General features: G+C 39.1%; 3 protein-coding genes across 7 annotated transcripts; 1 reads left to right on the top strand and 2 right to left on the bottom strand.

Annotated features, from left to right (window-relative positions):
• Positions 1–851: 851 nt before the first annotated feature.
• On the bottom strand, positions 852–8057 carry zdhhc11 (zinc finger DHHC-type containing 11). Of its 3 annotated transcripts, none has more exons than XM_040118828.1 (14): positions 7689–8057; positions 6413–6631; positions 5747–5925; positions 5537–5638; positions 5316–5440; positions 5053–5208; positions 4831–4949; positions 4700–4749; positions 4545–4608; positions 4374–4452; positions 2246–4017; positions 2085–2153; positions 1696–1785; positions 852–1067 (listed from the first exon to the last, which is right to left on the bottom strand). In XM_040118828.1, the coding sequence occupies exons 2-11, from the start codon at positions 6629–6631 to the stop codon at positions 3875–3877; spliced, it is 1236 nt and encodes a 411-aa protein (XP_039974762.1). In that variant the 5' UTR covers positions 7689–8057; the 3' UTR covers positions 852–1067; positions 1696–1785; positions 2085–2153; positions 2246–3874. The 3 variants fall into 3 exon arrangements, with proteins under 3 accessions (XP_039974762.1, XP_039974763.1, XP_039974764.1); XM_040118829.1 differs by having other exon boundaries at positions 5747–5867; positions 6463–6631; XM_040118830.1 differs by lacking the exons at positions 852–1067; positions 1696–1785; positions 2085–2153; positions 2246–4017 and adding an exon at positions 4107–4178.
• Positions 8058–8522: 465 nt separating this feature from the next.
• brd9 (bromodomain containing 9) lies at positions 8523–14534 on the bottom strand. Its single transcript, XM_040118567.1, has 17 exons — positions 14421–14534; positions 13633–13853; positions 13425–13550; positions 13200–13329; positions 13014–13071; positions 12144–12288; positions 11880–11990; positions 11488–11675; positions 11160–11292; positions 10864–10939; positions 10662–10757; positions 10394–10526; positions 10152–10263; positions 9982–10038; positions 9763–9868; positions 9092–9262; positions 8523–8824 (listed from the first exon to the last, which is right to left on the bottom strand). The coding sequence occupies exons 1-17, from the start codon at positions 14467–14469 to the stop codon at positions 8724–8726; spliced, it is 2013 nt and encodes a 670-aa protein (XP_039974501.1). The 5' UTR covers positions 14470–14534; the 3' UTR covers positions 8523–8723.
• A 32-nt stretch (positions 14535–14566) lies between these two features.
• Positions 14567–20751, top strand: trip13 (thyroid hormone receptor interactor 13). 3 transcript variants are annotated; one of them, XM_040118569.1, is made up of 14 exons: positions 14567–14747; positions 14977–15045; positions 16313–16467; positions 16598–16724; positions 17457–17512; positions 17602–17692; positions 17792–17864; positions 17952–18015; positions 18116–18202; positions 18424–18530; positions 18709–18862; positions 19601–19713; positions 19841–19910; positions 20002–20751. In XM_040118569.1, exons 2-14 carry the CDS (start codon positions 15018–15020, stop codon positions 20095–20097), a joined length of 1221 nt encoding a protein of 406 aa, XP_039974503.1. In that variant the 5' UTR covers positions 14567–14747; positions 14977–15017; the 3' UTR covers positions 20098–20751. The 3 variants fall into 3 exon arrangements, with proteins under 3 accessions (XP_039974503.1, XP_039974502.1, XP_039974505.1); XM_040118568.1 differs by having other exon boundaries at positions 16308–16467; XM_040118571.1 differs by lacking the exons at positions 14567–14747; positions 14977–15045 and adding an exon at positions 15771–15931.
• Positions 20752–23976: the final 3225 nt, after the last annotated feature.

Here is a 23976-nt window from a genome sequence, read left to right as displayed (position 1 = left end):
ATAAATAAATAAATAAAAGGGTAATTCCCTGTCTGATCAAGAACCATATAGGATGGAAACTGTCACACACAGTGCCAATAAATCCTGAATATTTTAAACTTCATCTTGAGTTCATCTTGATCCCGACTCTCTTGAGGTTGTTGGTGAGTTGGACTGTGGGTGGCCAGAGGGAGCTGACTAGGGACTTTATGTTGGGATGAAAAACTCTCTAACAAATATTCTCTCAAAAAGATGTATAGGACGTTTACACAAGTCTGCCCTCTGAGCCTGACTCTTCTTATGTCCAGTGCACTAATGTGTTACACAACACAGTGGCAGCCTAATGGCTGGTCATGGATGGACATTACGTAACCCCATAGCCTTGCTCATGTTTGAAATGATATACTAATAGCAAGCTCCAAGATATACAATTCAGAGACAGGGCAAAGTGGTAAAAACATGCATGCCTTTGAGGAAAAGAAAGGGCTCAGAATAGTGACAGGGTTCATCACAAGCAGCCTGGACTGAGTGTAGTCACTCGATGACATAATATTCTTGCTCAAGCTGCTTCAATTGCACCACTGTGCGGTTAATAGTAGGCTATACTGAAAACTCTCTCTCACACACTCACACACACACACACACACACACACACACACACACACACACACACACACACACACACACACACAAACACACACAGACGGAGCAAGCATAGTGTGTTTAGTAGCTTTACTATCAAATTCAGCAGTTGAACAGTTTCTTTGCCACATTTGTGAAGTCAGCATTTGCCATAAAACCATATACTATTGGTAAAAAGAAAAACAATGACCTAGTCTGGAGTTATTACAAAGTGTCCATTGGACAAAAAAAAAAAAAAAAAGTTCTTCTGTGTCTATCAAACTGTAGCATCCTGTCCAAGTCAACCTCAGTACTTTTATAAGAAATAGAACAAAGGTGTAAGGTCATGAGGCTCAGTTTCATGAAGGAAATTTCATAAATAGTTTATGAGAGCTGCATATCTTTTCTCCGAGGCTCTTCCTCCGACTCAGAGTTCCAGCAGCTGATGTTTCTCATAGATTATTCCCCTGATATGGAAAACAGTACATAAATGGGGAAAGCATTTATATTTACAAATACCTTGGTGAGGTGAGTAATTGCAACATGGATTAATGGTCTTATTTTGTTAAGTCATACTGATAAACTTCAAGCTTTTGGTGTTACTTCCATAAATTTGCCATTTAAGCATGACAAACAATAATCAGAGGGATAAAACATTACTATTTACAAAGAGCAGTAGACAGACAATGAAAAATGGCCATGGACGTATGACTCTGTGTACTTGACCAAAATCCACCCTACAAAAGAATACACCATGTCATGGGGTAACACAAGGAAAAGCACAGGTGTGAATAATGCAATTAATGATGGTTCAATTCAATTAGTTGATTCCATTTCAGCGTGCTGGTATTGTGCGTGTTGACTCGCTGTCTCACTGTCATGGCTTATTGGGATGCTCAAACCAAGACAAGGATGCTGAAGCCATTGTTAATGTGATTAGTAACACCTATGCTTTTCCTGCTATACCAAGTCAAAATATCTGCTATGAGAAAGGCCCATCAACCCCCTGTCATTCTTTACAATATTATAAGAGAGTTGGAAAACATGTAATTTAAGCCATTATAAGAAATTACTGAACAGGTTTAGAGTTCTCACCAACAAGAATAAAGTCGATGTAGAAGGAGGAGACAGACTAAAAGGAGTGGATTGGCACATCACAGGCAGTCCTCTCCAAAACAAACTGAGCTGAAAGATGGGCAACAAAATGGAGAAGTTGTTCAAGTGATTACTCAAAAATCCAAACACCAAGATCCCTGGTTAACCAATCAACTTAAAAACACAAGCCACCCAGTGTCTACAGCCCTCTAGTGGTGAAAATATGTGGGAGCCTACTACAGGAATACACAGACAACACTGGAATTGTCTGCTACAATCCATATGTCAAACTCGAATAAAACAGATATGTAAATTGATTTAATACAATGAAAAATTAAATATGAATGTTCCTCATGAAACATACAGAGAGCCTTGCTTGGATTACTCACTGAGAAGGCTTCTTCAGAGAAAGCTGGCTTGAATCATACAAAGGCCACAGGTAGCAACCATTAAGGAGTCTGTAAATAGAATAATTAAAAAAAAATTTGTCAGCTGAAGGGTTTGAAGGGATATGTCACATAATAGAATAAAAAATAAATATATATCCAACCTCATTATTGAATTGGCAGCTTCAGGAACAGCTCAGTTCTCTTTACTATGCCACTAATAATAAAGGGCATTACCCAAGGTCCTTAAAAACATCTTGCTCAGTGGCTGTGACCATAAAAGCATCCAGGGGCTGCGGAGCTTTAATACTGCAGTGGGTAATGTTCATTTAAGAGTAGAGTAGCTCCGTTCACAAGCTGGATGACTGGCACAGCAAGTAGAAGTTTACCTTCAGTCAGTACCCAGCATGGGATATGTGTTGGTAAACAGGCTGCACTGCCAACCTTGGCATCAACACAGCGAACAGTTCTTGCAAGATGAGTCATTCTAGTGCACCATCTTGTGAGCTTGCCCTCTAAAATGGCCATGTATCGCTCTGCTGTCAAACGGTCTTCTTTCGGTCTAATTTCAGTGGCAGAATGAGATCAAAGTCCAGTTTCCTCATCCATTCCTGTACCTTCCTGTTGACCTACTAATGTGTCTGCAACTGCCATTCTACTAAATTTTGTTTAGCTGTTCCTCTATTGATACTACCATATGTTAGTAGTCAGACTAGCCATTTAATTTCATGTGCCTGATGATATATTTTTAGCTAAAGTATGTTAGCATTCCCTTTACATATCCTCTTGCATTGATCTGTGCAATGACAATGTTTTTTTTTTCATCTTGAATGGCTAGAAAAGAAAGAAATGCAGCAACACACACAGGGACATTTCTGAATTTCAATATTTAGCTTAACATGAGTGACAGCTATAGGTAAACCGTCAAAGCTGTAGCTGATGGATGAGTGTTCATATTTTGCCAAATTTAACCAGTGGATACCCATTTAGCTTGGAATGTAGCCATAAACCCCAGAAACCTGAAGAAGCTGGAGATGGTGGGACTTTGGCTTTCTATAGTGCCACTTTGTCGTCAAGTGGCTAAAGAAGAAAAAAAAAAAATACTGGAGCAAACATGGTGTATTTAAATGGTTTACTATCAAATTTTGCTAAAAACAGCCGCTAAAAAAAATCTGGAAATGAACAGTTAAATAAAACAACAACGGAGATCTGCGCCCTTTTCAAGCTATTATCTGCTCCACTACTTTCAGTAAGACAATGTATTTTGCCATGTAAGATTCTCTCTTTGGTCTATAGAAAAAATGACAAGGTGTACAGTACTTGATGCCCATCTGGCTTAGTTTATGACCAGTAAACTCCAGTATTGTGTTTAAGTCCTTCAGGAGGATGCCAAAATAAATACACTGCATTTATCTGACTCAGGCTAGTCGAACAGAGGCTAACCTGGAAGTGGGGCTTGACTCCGGCTCTCTGTACAAGTCAGTGGGATAAAACAATGGTTTAAATAATTCAGCTCTCATAAAAACACATAGTGTAGATAAAAATGGAATAAAGAACAATAAAGGGTCCACAGTTATACAGCCTGCAATCAAAATGTCCACTTGATGAAAAAAAAACAAAAAAACTCTTCCATAATGTGTATCAGACTGTGGGGTGAAGTCCAAGTTGTCCTCTATCCCTGTCAACAATGTGTCCAGGGTTGCGTGGCTCAGTTTCATTAAGTATAATTTCTTAATAAGTAGTTCCTGAAAGCAGCATATCCTAATGCCCCACCATGCAGACATCAGTTACTGCTAGGTATTGTCTGGGGTCATAACCAAGCTGCCCAGAGGGTCCTGCACCCCAGGGACAGTGTCAACAGACTTCACACTGGGGCTCTGAGGCTCGTCATCAGCATCAGGCTTGCAGCTTTTGATGTCACTCCGAGACATTTTCCCTTTTAATCACAGGAAACAAGATAAGTATTATTTACAAACTGCACGAGCTAGTAGCAAAAGTAGCAAAGGTCCCATAATCTGTATGTAACATATTTGTATACATACTTTGGTTGTCGAAAAATAGAAACCCCTGTAATCTAGTCCAACAGTCCTATACAAACTGTAAACACATAATATAATTATTGTTGCCACTGTCAGAGTGGTGTTTGTTAAACTCAGTGATTTGCTATGCTATGGTGTGATTGTGGTGTTGTATTTGTTTGTATTATCTTGTAAGGCATTTCTAATATTTCTAATAAATGAGACTGACAAAGCAAAAAGTGTAACATAGTGATAAGTGCATTCAAATACTTACTTGCTGTGTTCTCTGTGGGATTTTCTGTGCCATAATGAAAACTATTTTCCCTTTCTGCTGATTTCTTGAAGATTTCCAACTAGACCAAAAACAAATTGTAATGCAATATAATCCATTTACTGCATGTAAAAATAATTCAAAAGGAGATATTTTGTAAGTAGACATGGTTACCTCTGTACATATGGACTCTGAGAGTCGGCTGCTGAGTGGGCCTCTATCGTCAAATTTGCAGGTACTGCAGGAAAACCATAGTGGCCTTGATCACACCTCTCCAAAAAATTAGCTTTCATAGTATTTTAACAAGAACAGTAAGGGATTAGATTTACCTTGAACTCTGTGATAACGCAGGCTCACAGTCAATTGAGTTCTTTTTGTTCTGTAAAAGAAAAAACACATTTTTACAGACATAATGCAATGGTCAAATGATTGACATTGAGAGGCAAAGGACAGGTCTCACCTGTGTGGTCTTGTTATGGGTTTTGGCATCATTAGGTTTTCCCGATTCAGTGTCTCGGTTTCTAGCTTCTTTTTGGCGCTGCATCTTTACATAATCATATGTGCTTATGCCTTTATAAACTTTATAGACAAGAGGGGAACAAACGCAGGAAGAAAATTATGAGAACTAATGAATGCGGAAAAACAGCCCTAACTAAAGTCGGTTTTGAAGATTGTGACTCACACAGATAAAAGTGAAAACCTAGCAGATGACAGAGCAGCAGCAGGCAGGTGATGCTCAGCATGACTGTTATGAAGGCTAATATAAGGAGACCAGCTGAGCTAGTCCTTATTGGTGCTATTGGTAAAAATGCCAGCCAGGTCTCATTCCCTGGAATACCTAAAGAAACAAAAATACACAGCTTTTAATGATACAAATTACAAAAATATCATCAAGGCTGTTTCTATTCACTCACATATGGAAAGTACAAGATTGTGGTTACTCACTACCAAACTGTGGAGCGGTCCGTAGAATGTTTGGGTCCAGGTAATGCTGAATAAAGATGAACAAGATGACAACAACAAGCAGGAAGACACCTAGTGTGGCAGAGGATAGTGCCACAAAGAAGCACCTGAAGGCAGCACACAAAACCTGGTGTTAATTTATATACGGTAGGGGACATCAGCCGTATAGTTAGACACAGAAATCATCCAAAACATCTTCTTACCAGTAGTTTCTGCCACCCACACAGGTGTTCAGCCATTTGCAATGGTGATCAAAGTCTTCCACACATTTGTTGCAAACGCCACAGTGTTTTACTTTGGGGCCACTGCATGAAGATTGATAATATTAACACCAATAAAACAGCTTTTTGATGATTGACAAATGATATTTCTACTATCAAATCACATTAAAGACTACAGCTTTGAATACATACACCTTGACATCACACAGATAACAGTGTAGGTCCTGGATGACATGTGGTTGCTTTGTCCGGTCAAAAAGTGGCATTGGATTGGAGTAGTTCTGTTTGGCCCTGACACTGGCATCTGCTGGGTCTATAGTAACAGCAGCAATATGGGTGAAAAAGTGTACAATAAATGCTATGCCTGTCAGCTGTACACAACAAGAGTCAAGGAAGATAGCACTAATATTAGAAAAAGATTCCAATATGTGACGAATGTGCAATAAAGTGCAGAATAGTAAGTGGCACAATTATAAATGAACAAGTAGCTGAAAACTGCACATAAGTGGATGTTTTGTATGAGATATAAGGTCGGGTCTGAAGAAATCTGTAGCTGAGTGAAGTTTCTGTTAAATAAACTAGTGTACTGACATCATGCAGCATTCAACAAGTGACAAAAACACCAGTGATTATGTCTTTTCGGCTTAATAGAGACCACAGAGACAGAGTCATGTCTGGTGTGACTGGAGCCCATACAGACACCCCACACAACAAAATCCTTGTCTTAAAACCAGCAGCCCAAACAACACTGTAGCAGAGACTAATTTTTGCTCAAAATTCTAATCTGAGAGAACCACTGTTGCACACTTAACAGTCAGCTACAGTGACAGCAAGGTTTCAGCTGCGTGTTAAGGATACAGAATAGAGCACATGGTTCCACGGCTGAGGCAGAAGAGGGATATAGATACCAAAGCTGACTATGGCAAGGTAGCTGTACACCAACCAGCCGACCACTTGGAAGGCTTGAGGCGGCCACGACCATCCATTCATCCTGGGAGGTTTGGAGGGGACCAGCTCATTTCTGCTGCTGCCCCACATGGGAGATGTGCGTCTCAGCCTTTGACTGAAGCCGTTCATCTAGACCGTACAAGAGGACAACAGACACAATATGAAGTCTGTAGAGTCTTCAAACATCCATCCACACATTACTACATGCAAGTTTAGCTCCAGCAGAGTGTGTGGCCACATTTGCTTGGGAAATCAGTTAGGGAAATGAGTTGGGCATAATGATAGCGTCTGTTCACTCTTTAAAGGAACTACACTCAGACTGCATTAGTTTTAGCTAGGTGCACCTAACATGGGCAACTAATACAATAGTTTAAGTCTACCTTCATTGGTGTAATAGAGTGGACAAAATATCAGAAAGACAATTCAACAGCAGCACAAACTACAGTCCCCAAAAATGACCGTAAAGTTGAATAAACACCTTTCTAAACTGTTCCACCAAAAATTAACATTAGGAATTATTGTTATACTTTTGTATTGAGCCGCATTATTTTTAGGTGGGTGTACCCAATGACTTGGCAACTGAATGTATACAATGGTAACTGTAGTGGAAGGTGTCTTATCCATCTTCAGAAATGACAAAGGCATCACCGCATATAAAACAACGAGGATATTGTGGCGTAGCTTACAGAAAAAAGCCGATCCCGGGTATAGGACTTAAACAAATTGCAATATCCCTGTCTTCGTAAAAAGACCTTGTAATCACATGTTTTGCTCTTGGCCTTATGTCTGGCAATTCTTGAGCTGTGCTAAAACTCCATACTAGCTAAAAAACCACTTTAAAACAATCTTTTTACAATTAAAAGCTGTTAATGATTTTTGTTCATCGCTGCATTAGGCCCGTAAGTGAAATCTCATGCTAGCTGCCAAGTAATAAAGGACAATAAACCTCTCTGGCTGTCCTTGTGTTTGTTTGGTTTTTTTTTTGTTTTGTTTGTTTTGTCTCTGTTTTGCTTAACAACTAAAGCTACTAGCTAATGTCAGGTTAAAGGTTTTCTGGTTTAGCAAGTCACCCCGCATTTTAAACACCACACAGATCACGGTTTAAAATTAACAATAAAGTCATGCCAACAATAAAATATGGGATAATAGGTTTGCATTAGGTTTTAATCCACGAGGAACTACTTACTTTTTCCGGTGAAAGACAGCGACTTTAAAATTTAACACATAAATATGTACATATAGATGCTTCTGTTCAAAGACAAACGCAGATTTCCGCCGCTTGATATCCCATGATTAGTCTGTCAACCGGGCAGGTGCTTCAAAAAAGTAAAACGTACTTAATGAACAAACGCAAACTGGCAAGACAACGCGAAACAATTAAAAAAGCAGCCGTAAACATGGATTAAATCGTTCAGTGTCCTTGGAATTGGAGAGTTTGAAGAATCAAGTCACTCAGCAGGTCGGAGCAGCGCTATGGTAACTGTCCTGCTGCGCATGTGTACTACGGCTCTCCTCAAGATACCCAGCTTCTCATCATGGCCCTTCACGGACTGAATATATACTCATGCAGCTCGTCTGTCAAACTCAGGCTTTGCCGTTCTTCTTCACACTTTTAAGCCCTGCATGCGTATAAATATATATCCTTCTTTAAAAAAAACGAGCGCAGGAGGTTGACGGCAAACACAGATGCGTACATTTCACTTCTGCTTTCAAAAGCATCCCTTTAGTTTCTAATGTTACATTATACTGAATTTAATATTCAGCCGCACGCATACGGCTTTATTCTCACTTCCCTGTTGTGTCTTCACACACAGTCACATCTTACCATTATCAAAAAGGTGAGGACTCAGCAGTGCCTTCTCAGAGGAACAAGACGATCTTACAACATCCTTCCACTGCAATTGCACTAAATTTGGATGATGACTATTAGTGGTTGATAGTTCCTGCATTTACAGCTGCTTTCACAGTATGTATAATGCAGCTGATGATAAGTTTTCATTTGCTCCTTGAACCACACACATTTATAAATACAGGCACAAGCATTTATTTTTCAGGCGTTGCACTCATACAAAACCATACAATAACACTACAAACAGTCTGTACAATCATAATCAGTCTTCATAACAGATAACAGGCTCCTGCTTTCTCCACAGGGTTTAAATAGTCAAATAGAGTACCCAGTGCTGTTAACACCAGGATAACAAAATGGCAGTGTGTCTGGTCAGCTGTTGGCTGTGCTCTCTGGCTCCGGAGATTGCAGGAACTCGTAGGGATCATGAACCATTTCCGACTGGTCCCCTACACCCAGGTGTGACGGGCTCCCTGTGGATATAAAAGAAAACATGGTTCTTACACTGTCGCACTGATGTTACTGTTGCATGGAAAGCAATGAAAATGTTTTAGCAAAATTTGGGCGTCTAACATTTAGTTGATATTTACCAAGGAACTGAGCAAAATAGTAGTATGGCTTGTTAGCATACTAATGACAATATTATGATGTTTAATAAAACAAAAACTGTAAAATTGTAAACTTAAAAGTATTAGTAGTGCTCCGTTTTGAACTCCTAGTTTTTAGTGTTGCTCCTATACCTAGGTGGTGCTGGTCCCTCTCTGAGGCATTAGAGAGGGAGGACAGGTTGGATGAGGGTCTGGAGCCAACTCTGTCAACCTGAGCCTCCTGGAACTCCTGCAGAAGTTTGTCTGCATCATCAAAATGCTGCTGGCCCTCCTCATTCCCTGGCTCCTTTTTCACTGTTTTACCTGATAAAGAAAGAGGGACGGTGAGATCACAGTAGGAAACGAATGGAATGAAGAACTAAAAGGAAAAAAATTCACATCTATTTGTGAAGTTACACATCAAAAGAAAAGAGGGGAAATGTGCACACTAATAACTCTGATGGTATACAAGTAGGATTTACCAAAGCCACAAGAAAGGCACAATGGTGTACCAGAGTGACATCATGACGGATAACTGTGATACAATTGTTTTTTGAGCCGTTCTGTTTATACTAGCTTTAGGCCAGAGGAGTATTACAAAGATGTTTTCCCAGAAGAAGATGCAGTAAAACCTCTGCTGGAGAGTTTTGATGGGATTTATCTGCTTAGATGGCTATTATGAACTTTATTGCTGCAACACCAAACATTTAACTGCTCTTATGTTAACTACAACTAGCATTATTAAATTACTAAATTAATTTTGTTATGAGTGGATTATTGGTGTACATGTAAATGCAGCCAGAGTGTTGACAGAAGACAATCACCTAATGAGTTAAGCATGGAAATATCCAGAGACATATCAGGATAGCTTTTCATTGACATGAAGTCCAGGACTGAGCCACTCTCCCCGAGGCCAGTGCTATCTGTCATCTGAAGAAAAACACACAGTGTGAGTCAGAGAGTCAAAGACAAGTGGACAAGCACAACATTATATTACAAAAACTATTTTCGTGCACTATCATCTTTTATAAGCTACAGGATACCTGAATGTCACAAATGTTGGACTTGGTTTCATCAGGTTTCAGCATTATGTTTCTTTTCTGAAACATAAAGTAAATGTAATTTACCAGCCTTACATCGTAGTAAACAAAAATGCGTCACCGCAAGCTCACCAAGATAATTTGTGTAAATTGCTTAAGTACAAATCCTATACCTGTCGGATCTGAGTGACAGCTTTAGTGTGATCGCCTGCGGTCATCTTGTCCAGAAGACCATCAACCCAGCGCTTTGTGACACTTCCACAGCCCTTGACAAACTCCTGTATACTAAATGAGTGATAAAAAAAAGAAAGAAAAAGAACAAATGACAAACTGAAATTGAAGACAATTTTATCACTAGAGAATTTTAAAAAAAATCTAAGTTTTACGTAAGGGGAAAAAAAAAAAAAAAACCTACCTCAAAGCACATTGTACCCCTGTGTCATCTCCATAGGCTGAATAGAGCACGTCCACCTCATCAGGCAGTAGGTCTGGAAAGATGGAGTTCTTCTGAAGGCTCTGGATGTTGTAGGCACTGCTCAAAAAGGTCACTTCAAAGAGAAAGACAAAAGCAGAATCAATTATAAGCCATAGACTTTATGGCAATATTTATTATTATTAACTGGATGAGACGATTAAAGTCACTAATATGAATTAAATCAACAAAAGTGCCCTTAATGAGATACCTTTGTGTCTCCTGTCATCTTTGAAACCCAAGGTTGTTAATCCAGGCAGAAGCTTATTTGACAGAGAACTCAAGTCCACTTTATGGGTCTCCTCTTCTGCAAAAAAGGAAGAATAAAAAATGCTTTTTACACAAATATTACATATTATACTAATATACCGCAGATTTTGAGAGAACAAAAGGCAGTGCAATGATAGGCAAACCTTCAGCATCAGGATCAAGCTGATTTACAACCGTATATAGAAGAGAACCATCTGATTCTTTGCGCAAGTAGCCCATCTGGAAACACAGACAAGTGAAAATATATTGTCAATACAAATTCACACACTCACTTGCTTCAACAACATACCAAGTCAAAATCTGGAAAAGTACTCTTTGTCATATCTGAGAGGGAAGGCCCTTACAACCACTTTGTCATGTATGTCATAAAATATACCCATAGCTGGTAGAAACATTACATATGAGTGGAAATTTATACAAAATAAGTAGGGTGGAAAACCTTGGAGTTTGGCATGTATCGGTTAATGCGATCCCGAGCTTCATCTGCAGAGTGTTCAACCAGTGCCAGAACATGCTCCTCTGCTGTACTGTCAGTCAGGCTGCAAGCATTTCCCTCTGGTTCATACAGGTAGCTGAGATAACAGAAGTGACAATGTTACATGATTATTATACTGACACAGTGCTGTATCACAAAGCATCAGGTCCTCAGTACTTTCCTACTGGCCTTTCTGACCACATCTCAGGCCTTCAATTTATTAAAAAAATTAATAAATGAATAGAAAATAAAAGACAACACACTTAATTGAGATTTTACAAATGAGGAATACCTGATGACTTCCTTCATGTCTTTGACTGGTTGTTTTCTGGACTTCTTCGCCGATTCCACTGGGATGGGGATTATCTCTGGAGGAGTTACATCCGCTGTGAGGTCTTCATCTCCCAAAATGGCTGCCTGCTGGGTGAAATCCATGTCTTGCATGAAAGACATGCTGCGCTTCAGAGCCAACAGCCGCTCCTGTAAACATGGCAGAAGAATAAAAAAGGAGCAACACTGAACTTAATCTGCTTAACTGGCAATGTATGGATAAGAAAGGAGATGGAATGTAAGGGACAGTAGGACGTTGTTGCTGATGATTACAATGAAGCTGTAAAGGGAAAGTAAGGATTATAATAGTATATTATAGAATTTTCTTGTCTTTAGTCCATATGATCTCATTACCTTGCTCATCATCTTGAATCCGGTATGGAGCAGTTTCTTAGCAGCCTTATAGTAGACAGTCTCTGGTCGGTTGTACACCATTGCATTGTCACACATCAGTTTAAAATCTGCCTGATGGCCAAAAAGTTTTCACACAGGTATGAGTGCAATCATTGTTTACCTACACTGCTATATTCAACTAGACGATACTCTCGAAAGAAAGAAATATTCAAAGCCTAGCATTTGATTTGAAGATGAGAATTTGTTGTTGAAAACTATCCTCACCTTGAATTCTGTTACTGTGTTGTACTCATTGTTTCTAATCTTGTCTTTCATGGTGCTGAAGTCCATTGGATGTTTGATGATCACTGAGTAACCAGGAGCAATCGCATCCGTTACTGGAAATGAGAAGAATCCGTGGGGGTCTTTCCTGGAAAGACAAGTGATGAACTATCGGTGTTATTTCAGTACAAAAGCCACCTTTAGATTTGTTTAGACTTGTTTTTTTATGTGGAAGTGTTCGTTATCTGTCAGGTCAATATGATCAATATGAACAGATCTTGCTCATGCTGTGATTTGCACCAGGCCAAATGATAATATGGCCTTTTCACTTTTCCAGCAATGTTTCCAGCCACAGCAGGACTCACCCTCCACTGTTCAAAAGAATAATGTACAATAAAAGCTCACGTCTGAGCCAAATTCACAATAATACCTGCTCAAACAGACTATCGACCAATATTCTACAGACAATAAAAGTAAGTTTTGCTATTTTTGGGGCTGGAGGAATGTTAATAAAATTAAAGGGTTGTCCACTTAGGACAATGTACTGTATCCTCTCAGCTAACTTCATGTCAATCTGCCAACTAGACCATGGGATACGTTGCATGCAAAAGTGACATTTTGATCAAAGAGTGGTGTACAAAAGAAAGCTTGGAGAGTGTCCAAGGTGGAAAGGTTTTTGGGAATTATGATTGTGCTCGGTAGATTTAATGGCAATATGATATTTCTTGTGTACATGTGCTCCAAAGTGTAAGTGTTACAGGAAAAGGGGTTCCACAACAACGTTAGGATTCATCCTCAGGGACTGTCATTAAAAGGACAGAGGGCCAACATTACAAGTGGATTCATTAATAAGAGTGAATTCGCATTTCTCACCTCTGCAGCTGACGTAAGAAGTGCTCCAACAATTGTTGACGAGGAGTGGACTCGTTCTCTGCAGTAGACAAGCACCAATATGCAGCTATTTATAAAGACATTTGCTACTAAACAACTGCTGAAATAAAATGTAATGTTTACCTACCAACGGAATCTGATATTATGCCACGAGACAGGCCGTCTTACCTTGTTGTGTCCTGCATGCTCTGATTGGTCTGTCTCCCTGCTGCTCTACTTCCACCTTCACACTGGGGTGAAACTCCTCCACTTCGGACTCTATCTCAAACTTCTCTTTCTTTTTTTTCTTCTCTTCAGGCTGATAAGAGACGTATATGAGCTGAGTGACCTCTGAGAATAATCAAGAATTTGATTATTCTTGTGATATTTTAGTCTTAAATTAAGTTTACTCACCTCTAATCCAATACTTATACTTTTTGACAATGTGAAAGGTTCAACCGGCACACCAGCACTGGCTGAAGTCGCAGCTGCTGCCTCTGATTCATTCTGCTCTCGCTCTCTCTTCTTCCTCTTTTCCTCCTGTGTGATGAAAGATCATGTTTAACTTAGAGCACCAAACAACACATTTATCATGTAGACAAATGTTCTTCTGTCAACTAACCTTTCGCCTTCGTCTCTCCTCATCGTCCACATATTTGTCTTTATCCTTTTCAGACTTCTTTTTCTTCTTCTTCTTCTTCTCCTTGTGGCGTTCTCGCTCATGGTCTGATCTGTCATCGTAGTAACTGGAGTCATGGCCCGAACCGGAGAGCTCTGTCACCTCACTTCCTCCAACTTTGAGCACGAGCTTTAGGGGCTTTTCAAGAGCCTTGTCCTCATAGTCTGCAATCAAAACAAACAAGACAGAGGCCATAGCAGATATAGGAATTATTGTGTAATGTAGAAAGTTGGGGAAGGAGTAGGTGAGCATTTGGGATAATGTAGGCATTAGTATGGTAGGAGTAGTTTAAGTTTTGTTTAATATTATAAGAAGAGTAGACTTATTAAACTGTAGCCTCTCTGTAGAAAATCTTCTACTTTATGATGTGTGTTTGGGTTGTGTTCTACCGTGTTGTTTGGTTGAAGGTAATCCTATAGCGGGCGTTTGTGCTTGACTAGTTATGTGATTTCTCATAACCCAAATTAAATTTAAATTTCAAAATGATGATGCAAATATGAAAATCATATATAATTTTACTAACTGTGGCTGACTTAACTCACTATAACTTACTAGCACAGGCAGAAAACAAACAAAAAATATCGAACATAATAATTTATAACAAACAATTATTAACTCGGGATTTTGGCAGAACATTATAAAAACAGGCCAGGCTAAGATAGCTAACATAAAGCTAGCTGGAACAAAAGCGGTGCGGTGAAAAGCTAATAGTAAAAGATGCACTCAGGTACCATCAACTGTTCTCCACTCCGGTTTATGTTTCTTGTGTTTTTTCCCCATGTCTCCGTATTTATATCCGAAGCCTTGTGTTTACTCCAATAATGTTGACACTGGTCGCTAGCGTCGCCCCGGTTGTAACAAATCTCGTCGTCAAGAAAGCTAGCGGCAGGCGGATGTGCTTCCACGAAACAAACAATGTATGTCCGGTGTTACGAATCAGCGCGCTGAATTCAATAAGCTGTCGGCTTTCTGACAGCACAGGGGACCATCGGCAGTTTCATGAGCACCGCAGCTCTGGTCAATGAAACTAATCAGCTCGACAACGTAGACGTTGTAAGGTATGGTTTCAGTTTTATGGCTGTAGGAAACCGTTTAGGGGACGTTACCGTCAGCCAGCTATGTTAGCTAGCTACAACGTCGCCAACTTACTCAGCTAACGAAATGAAATAGTTTTTTGGTTAAGCGTTTTTATTCGTGGTGTACAAGACTGACCACCTACCTGCCGAGTACGCTATGTGCTGCTGTAAAAAAAAAAAAAAGCTCTGAATGTTGCTCTGGTGTCCACAGTTTTACAGGAATGGAGGTGGGAAACCGGAAACAAAACATCCATGTGGAGGTCCACGTTAAATCTCACAGGTGGGTTAGCTCAGTAATGCAAAACATGTCAGGGAATACATGTCTGGGCATGTCTGGGAAGCAAGCAACTGCCCAGGACCCCCTGGGGTCAAATACAATTTGATGAATCACTAATTTGTTAGAAATTTTCAGAACTGACGAGTCCTCCATCCTCCTGGTCTTGTAGAGGGTCCTAGTGTCTAAATCCACTTTTTATTGTTTTACTTTATATTGTGCTCCTTTCTATTTGAGTTGATTTATTATGTGTGTCAAGTAATTCACACAAAAAACGTCGGGCAAGGTATTTTTAATCCATCAAAAGTGTACTGTAAGGCTGCAACCGACAGTTATTTTCATTGTCAATAGGTCTTATAATTATTTTCTTTAATAACCGATTGATTGGTCGGTGAATATAATGTCAGAAAATAGTGGGAAAAGACCAATCATTATTCCTTTAAGCCCAAGTTTACATATTGAAATTGTTTTCTAAAATGCAAAGATGTTAAGTTTACTATCATGGAAAACAGTGAAACTAGAAAATAATGATGTTTGAGAAGCTGGTACCAGTGATTATTTGGCATTTTTGCTTGAAAAAAGGACTTTAAAGGGTTTGTCACTTATCTAAATTATTACCAATGAGTTTCCCTCAGACAACTAATTGATCCAGTAACTAATCATGTGGAGTACTGTTTGGTGTCTGGGTGCCTGGGGAAATAATGAAACTGCCATGTCTTGTGGGGGTCAATAGGGGCCCAACAAGATTTTTTTTCTTTGCCCCCCCCCTCTTAGAGGGTAATCCAGATATGAGTCCAGATCAAACCACAGATCCTACCACAAATGCAGAAAAAACATACTCAGGCAAAGATGCAGTTCAGTTGACTACAAGCTTCAAGGGAGCAGCAGTCAGGTAGAAATAGATGCACTAATATGCTTTATATGATGTAAGAAAACTTGTTTTGGGTCATTTGGGTCATTGGACAATTTAAATTAATAGGACTAAAATTATTTTCCAGTTACTTACATACCTCAGAACAGGAAAACAGGCATGTCTGCAAAGCTTATTTGGTTTTGTACATGCAATTCTTGTAACACTCTCACAAAAACAGAAATCAGTACTGGTATTGCTACAGTATCAGCCATCAGATGTGGGAAAATTCATTTACTGCTGTTGGCTACAAATGACTAAAATAAAACTATTTTTGTGCAAACATGCTAAGGAAAGTACATATTTGCAGGCATACTTTCTTGAGCATTGTTTGTTTCTGTTCTTGTCCATGTTTCAGCACAGCTAAACTGTCTGAGGTGAAGATAAACGTTCTGGCTCTACTGAATCGCCACAGCATGGTTTTTGGAAACTACAGATGGACAGAGTTTGATGAAGACTTTCTGAAGAAACATGTGGAGTCTGTGGCTATAGTTGATATTGAGGAAATGATAACACAGGTCTGTTATTTTGGTTTCCTTTGTCAATATTTTTAATCGTTTACAACTGTGTGTTTTCATGTAGAAGTAATAATGCTTTGCACTTTTTTATTCATTTATTTATTTTCATGAATCTTATTTCCCCACTCAGCCCCTTGATTTGAACAGCTGCTCTGTCTCTGTTCACATCTTCACTCTGAATGAGGATGGACCCAGCACGCTCACTTTGGAAGACGATGAGGAGCTTTCAGCAGCAAATCACTGGTTGTTGCCAGCAGGTAACAGTGAACATTGTGGACGACACTGCATTGAATAGAGCAGCATGTTGAGAAAATCTTACTTTCTTAGGTTGATTTATTTCCAGTTGAAGTCAGTCAGGTAAGACTTAATACAGAAAGAGATCATTCTACGGTGTAAACAAGTGGATTATCATTTAGACATACAGAATATTATTCAGTATGTCTAAATGTGATACTAATCCCAAAATGTCTTCTTTGAGAACGGCTCCCCATGTAAGTGAGAAGGAGTTCCTTGCATTTTCCAGCAATGTGCAGCCGAAAGGGCTGGAGAACAGTGTTAGACACTACCAATAGGCTTCAAAGGTGGCTGTGGGGGAAAAAATAAAATTAAAAAAATGGAGAGGAGAAACAATGATTATGTAGCAGGAGTGGTCTGAATGAGTTTGTTGCTTTATTTTTTATTCTAAATCCATTGTAACCTCTTTGTGCAACCTGAGCAAAGCATCCTTAGTCTGCAATGGAGAACACTAAAATTGTTTTAGAACCACCCTTTAAACACACATGGTTAAGTATTCCATAATCGAGCATTAATGTTAAGCCATAGTTACAATAATGATAAACCAGTCATATTTTCTTTATTTTAATTCTTTTAATTTGCACTGTCTATCAGCTTGGTAAACGTCTTGTTTTTCTTTTTCTCTTTTGGCTCATTAAAATTTGATCTTATCTGAATATTTCCCTAAAAATGACTTGATCTCTGTTTTGTGACAGCGGAATTTCATGGGATTTGGGAGAGCCTGGTATATGAGAGTGGTGTCAAAACCCAGGTAAAAAAAAAAATATAATAGCAGCTGAGAGATGAGAGAAAACGATTACGTAACTTTCTTATACTGCTAAACTTCACATTTTCTTTCAGCTCCTGGATTATGTCACAACAACAATTTACTTCTCAGACAAAAATGTCGACAGTAACCTGATATCGTGGAACCGCGTTGTGCTGCTCCACGGTAAATAACTAGTAACGTTAGTTTTTATTGACTGAGGTCGTGTCAGAGATGATGTGCGTTAAATAACTGACTTATCACTTTGTGATTGGCCACATTCAGGACCCCCAGGCACAGGGAAAACGTCACTGTGCAAAGCTCTTGCCCAGAAGTTGTCAATCAGACTGTCGAGTCGGTAAGGCAGTCCTCATTTCAGTGAAACCGCTTCAGCAGTAAAATACACCTGCTCTTTTCATTTCACCATACACTCCACTCCCTGCAGGTATTCTTATGGCCAGTTTGTCGAGATAAACAGCCACAGCTTGTTCTCAAAGTGGTTCTCAGAGGTACACATGGGCTCCTTTTTATGGTTCAATTGTTTAACTAGAGGATTTTCTAGATGAAACTGATAATATTTTGGTTGTTAATCATGCCTCTTTGTTACAGAGTGGCAAGCTGGTCACGAAGATGTTTCAAAAGATCCAACAACTGATTGATGACAAAGATGCTCTTGTGTTTGTTCTGATTGATGAGGTAAAAATCTGCATGTTAGAAAGTACATTGAAATTAGAATTGGTTGAGTCTGAGCCCCAGAAATCAATTTATTCAGTGCATGTCTATTGATTTGCCTCCATATTCACTATAATAAAATAAGACCTTCTTTTGTATTTGTTATGTTTGTTATTCCTCGTTCAGGAATGTTTCTGCCGTGACTGAGGTTTATCCTTTTTGTGAACCTATTTTACCGTGAATAGGTGGAGAGTCTGACAGCAGCTAGGAATGCCTGCCAGGCGGGAACAGAGCCTTCTGATGCCATTCGAGTGGTCAACTCTGTTCTCACTCAACTGGACCAGATTAAACGGTCAGAAAGCAAAGCATATGTATAATATTCAGATGTCTTTCCTAGAACAAATGAGACTAGATGCCTTAATTTCGCATCCTTGCAATCACTCTTGATAGCTATTTTCACTGTAAAATCCTACCATCGGACTTTTATTTTGTCCTGTTTACGCAGATTTTTTTTGCGTTGACTCTTTCAGACATTCAAACGTTGTGATCCTGACGACCTCCAATGTGACAGAAAAGATTGACTTGGCATTTGTGGACAGAGCCGATATCAAGCAGTACATTGGACCCCCATCTGAGAAGGGCATCTACAACATCTACCTCTCCTGCCTCGAGGAGCTGATGAAGGTGAACAAGCAACATGTTTCACTATTTGCAAGTATTCATCATTTACAGTGTAATGCAAAACACAGTTGTCTTCCCAACAAGTAATGTACCCATGTTCAAACTTTGGGAAAAACACTCCAGGACCAGTGGGTGTGATAATTCTACTAATTTACCAAGGATTGTCTTTGTTTCAAGAATTTTGTAGAAATACTAGAGTGTCAATATCTGGACACTAGACACTGTTACAGTGGCCATGAGGAGCAAGGCTCAGCAGGTAGAGCCGGTTGTCAAAGGGTTGGCAGTTCGATCCCTGGCTTCTCCTCTCTATATGTCTAAGTGTCCTTGGTCAAGACACTGGACCCCAGTTCCTTCTGACGCAAAGCCTGTGACTAGTGGGGCGCGTGTGTGTGAAGGGCTGAATGAAGGGCAAAACGCTTTGGGTGAAAGCGCTATATACCATTTTGTATGACAAAATACATTAACAAAACAAAATCACAACAATGATTCAAAAAGCACCATTTCAGAAAACAAAACACCATGTAAGAGCACTTTTCAGTGTGTGTTGTAATATTACAGGGGAACATGTAAATTATACGTATCAAAACAAAGTAATAATGTTGTTTAACTTTATTTTCAGAATGCCTCAGAAAACAGTCATAAGCAACAACAGTAGAGAAGCAAACTTTTAATTCAATAGGGTGACTTGATAAATTTGAATTACTCATTTGTCTATACCTCACAATGTGTGATCATGCGCAGTGCCAGATAATCTACCCCCGGCAGCAGCTGTTTACCATGTTTGAGCTTGAGACGATGGGGTTTGCTAAGAGTGAGGTGTCTGAACACAGTCTGAACCTGAGGGACATTGCTCTGTGAGTACAGCCTCCCATACTGCAATAGCAGCCAAATCACACTGTCTGTGCTGTGTTCTTTACATCGAGTGTCAGCGAGAACTGAAACAGCCAGAGGCTACTGTTTTCTTTTTCTTTTCATTTCCAGAAAAAGCAAAGGTTTGAGTGGAAGAGCACTCAGGAAGTTACCATTTCTAGCCCATGCACTGTTTGTGAGGGTAAGTATTTGATTTTGTTCTCCAGAGGGTAAGATAAAAGAGTCGTGTATTTTTTGTTTATTTTTTGTTAATGTAGTTTGTTTGCCTGCAGTCACCGACAGTGACTCTCGAGAGGTTTCTGGAGGCTATGGACCGAGCAGTGGATAAACAGAGGGAGGAAAAAGCTAACCTGGTCAACGGTGTCTGAACTTATTTCAATGGGCTCTCAATCCCTCGCCCTGTTTGTTTGTAGTTTGGAAAACTACAACCCTCGCATCTTTTTATAGAGTTTCACCAATTCATTTGGCAGAACGACGTTAAATATTTTGGAAAATAACATTGTTTTAACAAATGCTATCTATAACATGAAAGTCTTTATTCAGGTAACTTTGTCGGTGCTACTACCTTAGAGGACCAAGTCCACATTGGTTTCAGTAAAGTCAGTTTGGCAGTTTGGTGCAACATGGAGTACCCAATGCTTGAATTTTCTGTTTGCTGATAACTGTTTACTCTTTTCTCATTTTCAAAGTGTTTGATATTTTTATGTAACATACAGCTTTAACCTTAACAGTGAAGGCTTTTTTTGTTTCCCATGTTGAAAGGATAGTTTGGATATTTATTGGCATAAATTATTGGCATCAGTTATTTTCTCGTAGTGACATTGGTGCACAGACGTTAGCTCAGTCTGTGGATAGCTTTGTTGGAGATATCCCATTGAAATGGCAGCTTGTCAAACAGAAATGAACAGCAGTTCCACGTTGGGTCTGAGGCCTCAGTGGACAGCGAAATATCAGAAACATCACAAATATGAAAAGAATAATGCAGTTTGTTGTGGCGGGTTAACATTTTTGAGTGCTATGTTGTGGATTAAGTTTTTTTTTTTTTTTTTTTTTTTTTGGTCTGTCTGACAAGCTTCTGGCTCACAGAGATATCCCCATTCATCTATAGACTCAGTTAATGTCCATGCACGACACCATCTTATGTCAAAAAATGTGAACTGTCCCCTTAAAATTCCTTTTTTTTTTTTTTTTTTTTTTTTTTTTTTGTACAATGTTCATGTGTTTTTAAAAAGGGCCATTTCTCTTAGACCATTAGTTCAAAGAAAATGTTCATTTTCCATTGTAAGTTTCTGTATTTATGCTAATAACAAATCTTCTTTAAACTCCAGATTCATGTGCTCATAACAACTTTATTTTGTATATAACATTGTAATAAACAATATTGTTTATACTATATGTGTGTGTGTGTGTGTGTGTGGAAATGCTGCAGTTGAAGCTGATGCATTTTGGAATTTTTAACAAGGCCTTTGGGCAACCACTTGGTGGTGCACAGATGCTGTCATACAGTTTTACACATGGAAAGACTGGTTTTCTATAGTGTATTTTATGAGATACATAATAATCGCAATAAGTGAAAGTCCCCACAGTAATGAAACCAGATTGTGGTTGACCTCGAGCCTGTCACATGTAGCAGGATAATAATGTTATCTAAATCTTGCTGAGTAAAACCAGAAACCCCCACAAATATGAAATGTAAGTGTGAAAATCTGGATGTAAAAAGGGAACTTTTGCTGCTAACACCATAGTCTTCCTTTACGAGACAGGCCCCTGCATGGGGATTGAAAGGGATATGTGGTTATAATGTCTGACAGTCTGTGTTTAAGCGTTGCCACTAGTTTGACCTAAAACCAAAATGATTCGGTTTTGAAATGTATCGGTCACATGCACAGTTTAAATGAACAGATCAGTGGCTGCATTGTTTGTATGAACATGTTTAGCATTCTGTGAATACTCTGCCGCTTTGCATGTCAGCTGCTGGGTTCAGACAATGTGCCCTTTGTTTTTTATTGGGCAACAGCTTTTTCACTCCAGCACTTCAAACGGGGAATCTGTAGGCTGTTCCTGAATGTAAAAGGAAAGCAAACACTGAGTTCATCTTTATTCACACAATTTATACCTACTCAGTCATATCTCTGTCACCTTAAGATTACCTTCATTGGACTTTTTTTTTTTTTTTTTTTTTTTTTGAGCAAATTTCACATGAAACCTTGGTGGATTAGATTTTACTGGCAACAGTCTAATCATTAAGATCAAACAAAAGATGTCTTTATACTCCTCAATTTTTCTTAAGGACTGGGTTTCATAAAATATAACTCAGAATGGATTTCCCCCTTGCACATAAAGCCCTCATTTCATGAGGAAACTTAATTGTTGTTTGTGTGAATTATCCCTTTAATGCCACAGTATCTTTCACACCTAATTGTTTGGCGCCTGCAATACACATTTGTCACTGAAGTTTTTATGTGAGATGAATCACATGAGGAAGCTTTCCTTTTCTCTCATCTGATCAATGATCACAGAGTAGAGAGAAAAAAGGCCGATAGAGAAAAAGAAAGTTGTAAGAATGGGCGTTGTAAATAAAACCATAATTGCTCTGTCTGGAGGCCTTTTTCTTTCGACTGTACTTGGTCCAAAACCAGGCAGCTGTTAAAAGGCAATCAAGACAGAGAAGGAAGAAAAGTCAAAAGCCTTATTGTTACAGGGTTTTATCACTGTTTCAAGCTGTCTGAAAATGTCAGAAAACTCCAAACAAAACAAACAGCCTGATGTTTATCTTCTCAACCGTTTTTCAGGTACATGGCTGAAAGCTATGGAATATAACTGCATGTGCCAATGGTGATTCACATAGCGAGGGGATTAACTTACAGACATAGGTACATTAAGAGGAAGCTGAACAGTGTTGCAAACAAAAACTATGCAAAGTGTCACTCCTTATCTGAGTATAAATGTAAATTAAATTTTAAAGAGGTTATGATTTATATTATTGGTTTTAAAGTGTGATACTGCATTGATTGACACAAGTTTAGAAAAGAGGTTATGATTTATATTATTGTTTTTAATGATTGTGATTATATGATTGTGCATTGATTGACACAGGTTTAGAAACATCCTGCACTTTTGCCAGTATCATGATCCACATCCTCTGTATAAATACATAACAAGGGCCCATTAAAGTTAGACTGTCAGAGCTTCTCAATTCTTCATCTACATGACAGCCTTTGATGATAAACCAGGACTTTTATCCAAGTGAGCATTGCCCTTAAAAGACAACTCTCTGTTGCCAGTCTAAACTATCCTGTCAGAAACTGCATGAAAAGATGTTTCTGCTTGAATCCAGACATTTCTGCGTCCCATATGTTTGTTATCCATTTAAGGAGGTGTGGGAGAAAGAGGACGAGGGAGAGATGCCTTGTAAAGAGGCAGGATCCTGAGGGCCAGCTTACGTAAAGAAAAGGTGATAATTAGGCACAGTAAGTGGGATCAGAGAGAGCTGTCATCAATGTGCAATGCAAATGTCGGCTCATCCTGTCAGCCATTGACAGGGATCTGAGAGTCTTGTGTCTGTGAGGAGTCAAATGGCAGAAAAATTGACAGGAAGAACCATATAGCTGCACTCCACAGTCATCAAGATATGGTAGTGAAACTGGGACTCTAGGATACAGTTCCTTCTCAGAGAAAACAAGATATTCTTCCAGACGCAAAGAGAATACATTTCTCCCATGTACTTCAACGCAGAGCTCCAATGTTTAGGTAATAAAGAATAAAGATGGGCTGGAAATTTCTTGTATGACAGCAGCACTTTGGAGCAGTGAGCGAATGACACCAAGCGAGTAATCACGGCGTATGCCTCGATAACATGCAAAGATGAAAGTGACATCTCTTCAAGTTTTGAATACAGTCTGCACAGGATTGGAGTATTTACAAAATACTATCGGCACGTTCATGTTTTCATACTAAGCAAAAGGGGTGAAAGGGTGTTTAAGTAAATGAATATTCATAACTCTTGGCATGTGTCCTGCAGGCAGGCCCTGTTTTAATGCCCTGCCAAAGGAAACAAACTGTAAAACTGCTGAAGAGCTTTTGATGTCTGGTGGGTTGAAGTACAGCATGTTTTTCCCGGTTCTCTTTTATAGACATACGGTTTACCTTTAGAATCTGCTGTGCAATGCCACATACTGAAAACAGTTAATGGAAATTACTGTATAATGGGCCGCCTAGAGAGAGTAGCATAGTCAGCCACTTAATAA

Source organism: Xiphias gladius, chromosome 22, assembly GCF_016859285.1.
Source record: "Xiphias gladius isolate SHS-SW01 ecotype Sanya breed wild chromosome 22, ASM1685928v1, whole genome shotgun sequence".
In the NCBI taxonomy this organism is placed as follows: domain Eukaryota; kingdom Metazoa; phylum Chordata; class Actinopteri; order Istiophoriformes; family Xiphiidae; genus Xiphias; species Xiphias gladius.
The sequence above is the reverse complement of the archived record's forward strand: the minus strand, read 5'-3'. Positions and strand labels throughout refer to the sequence as shown.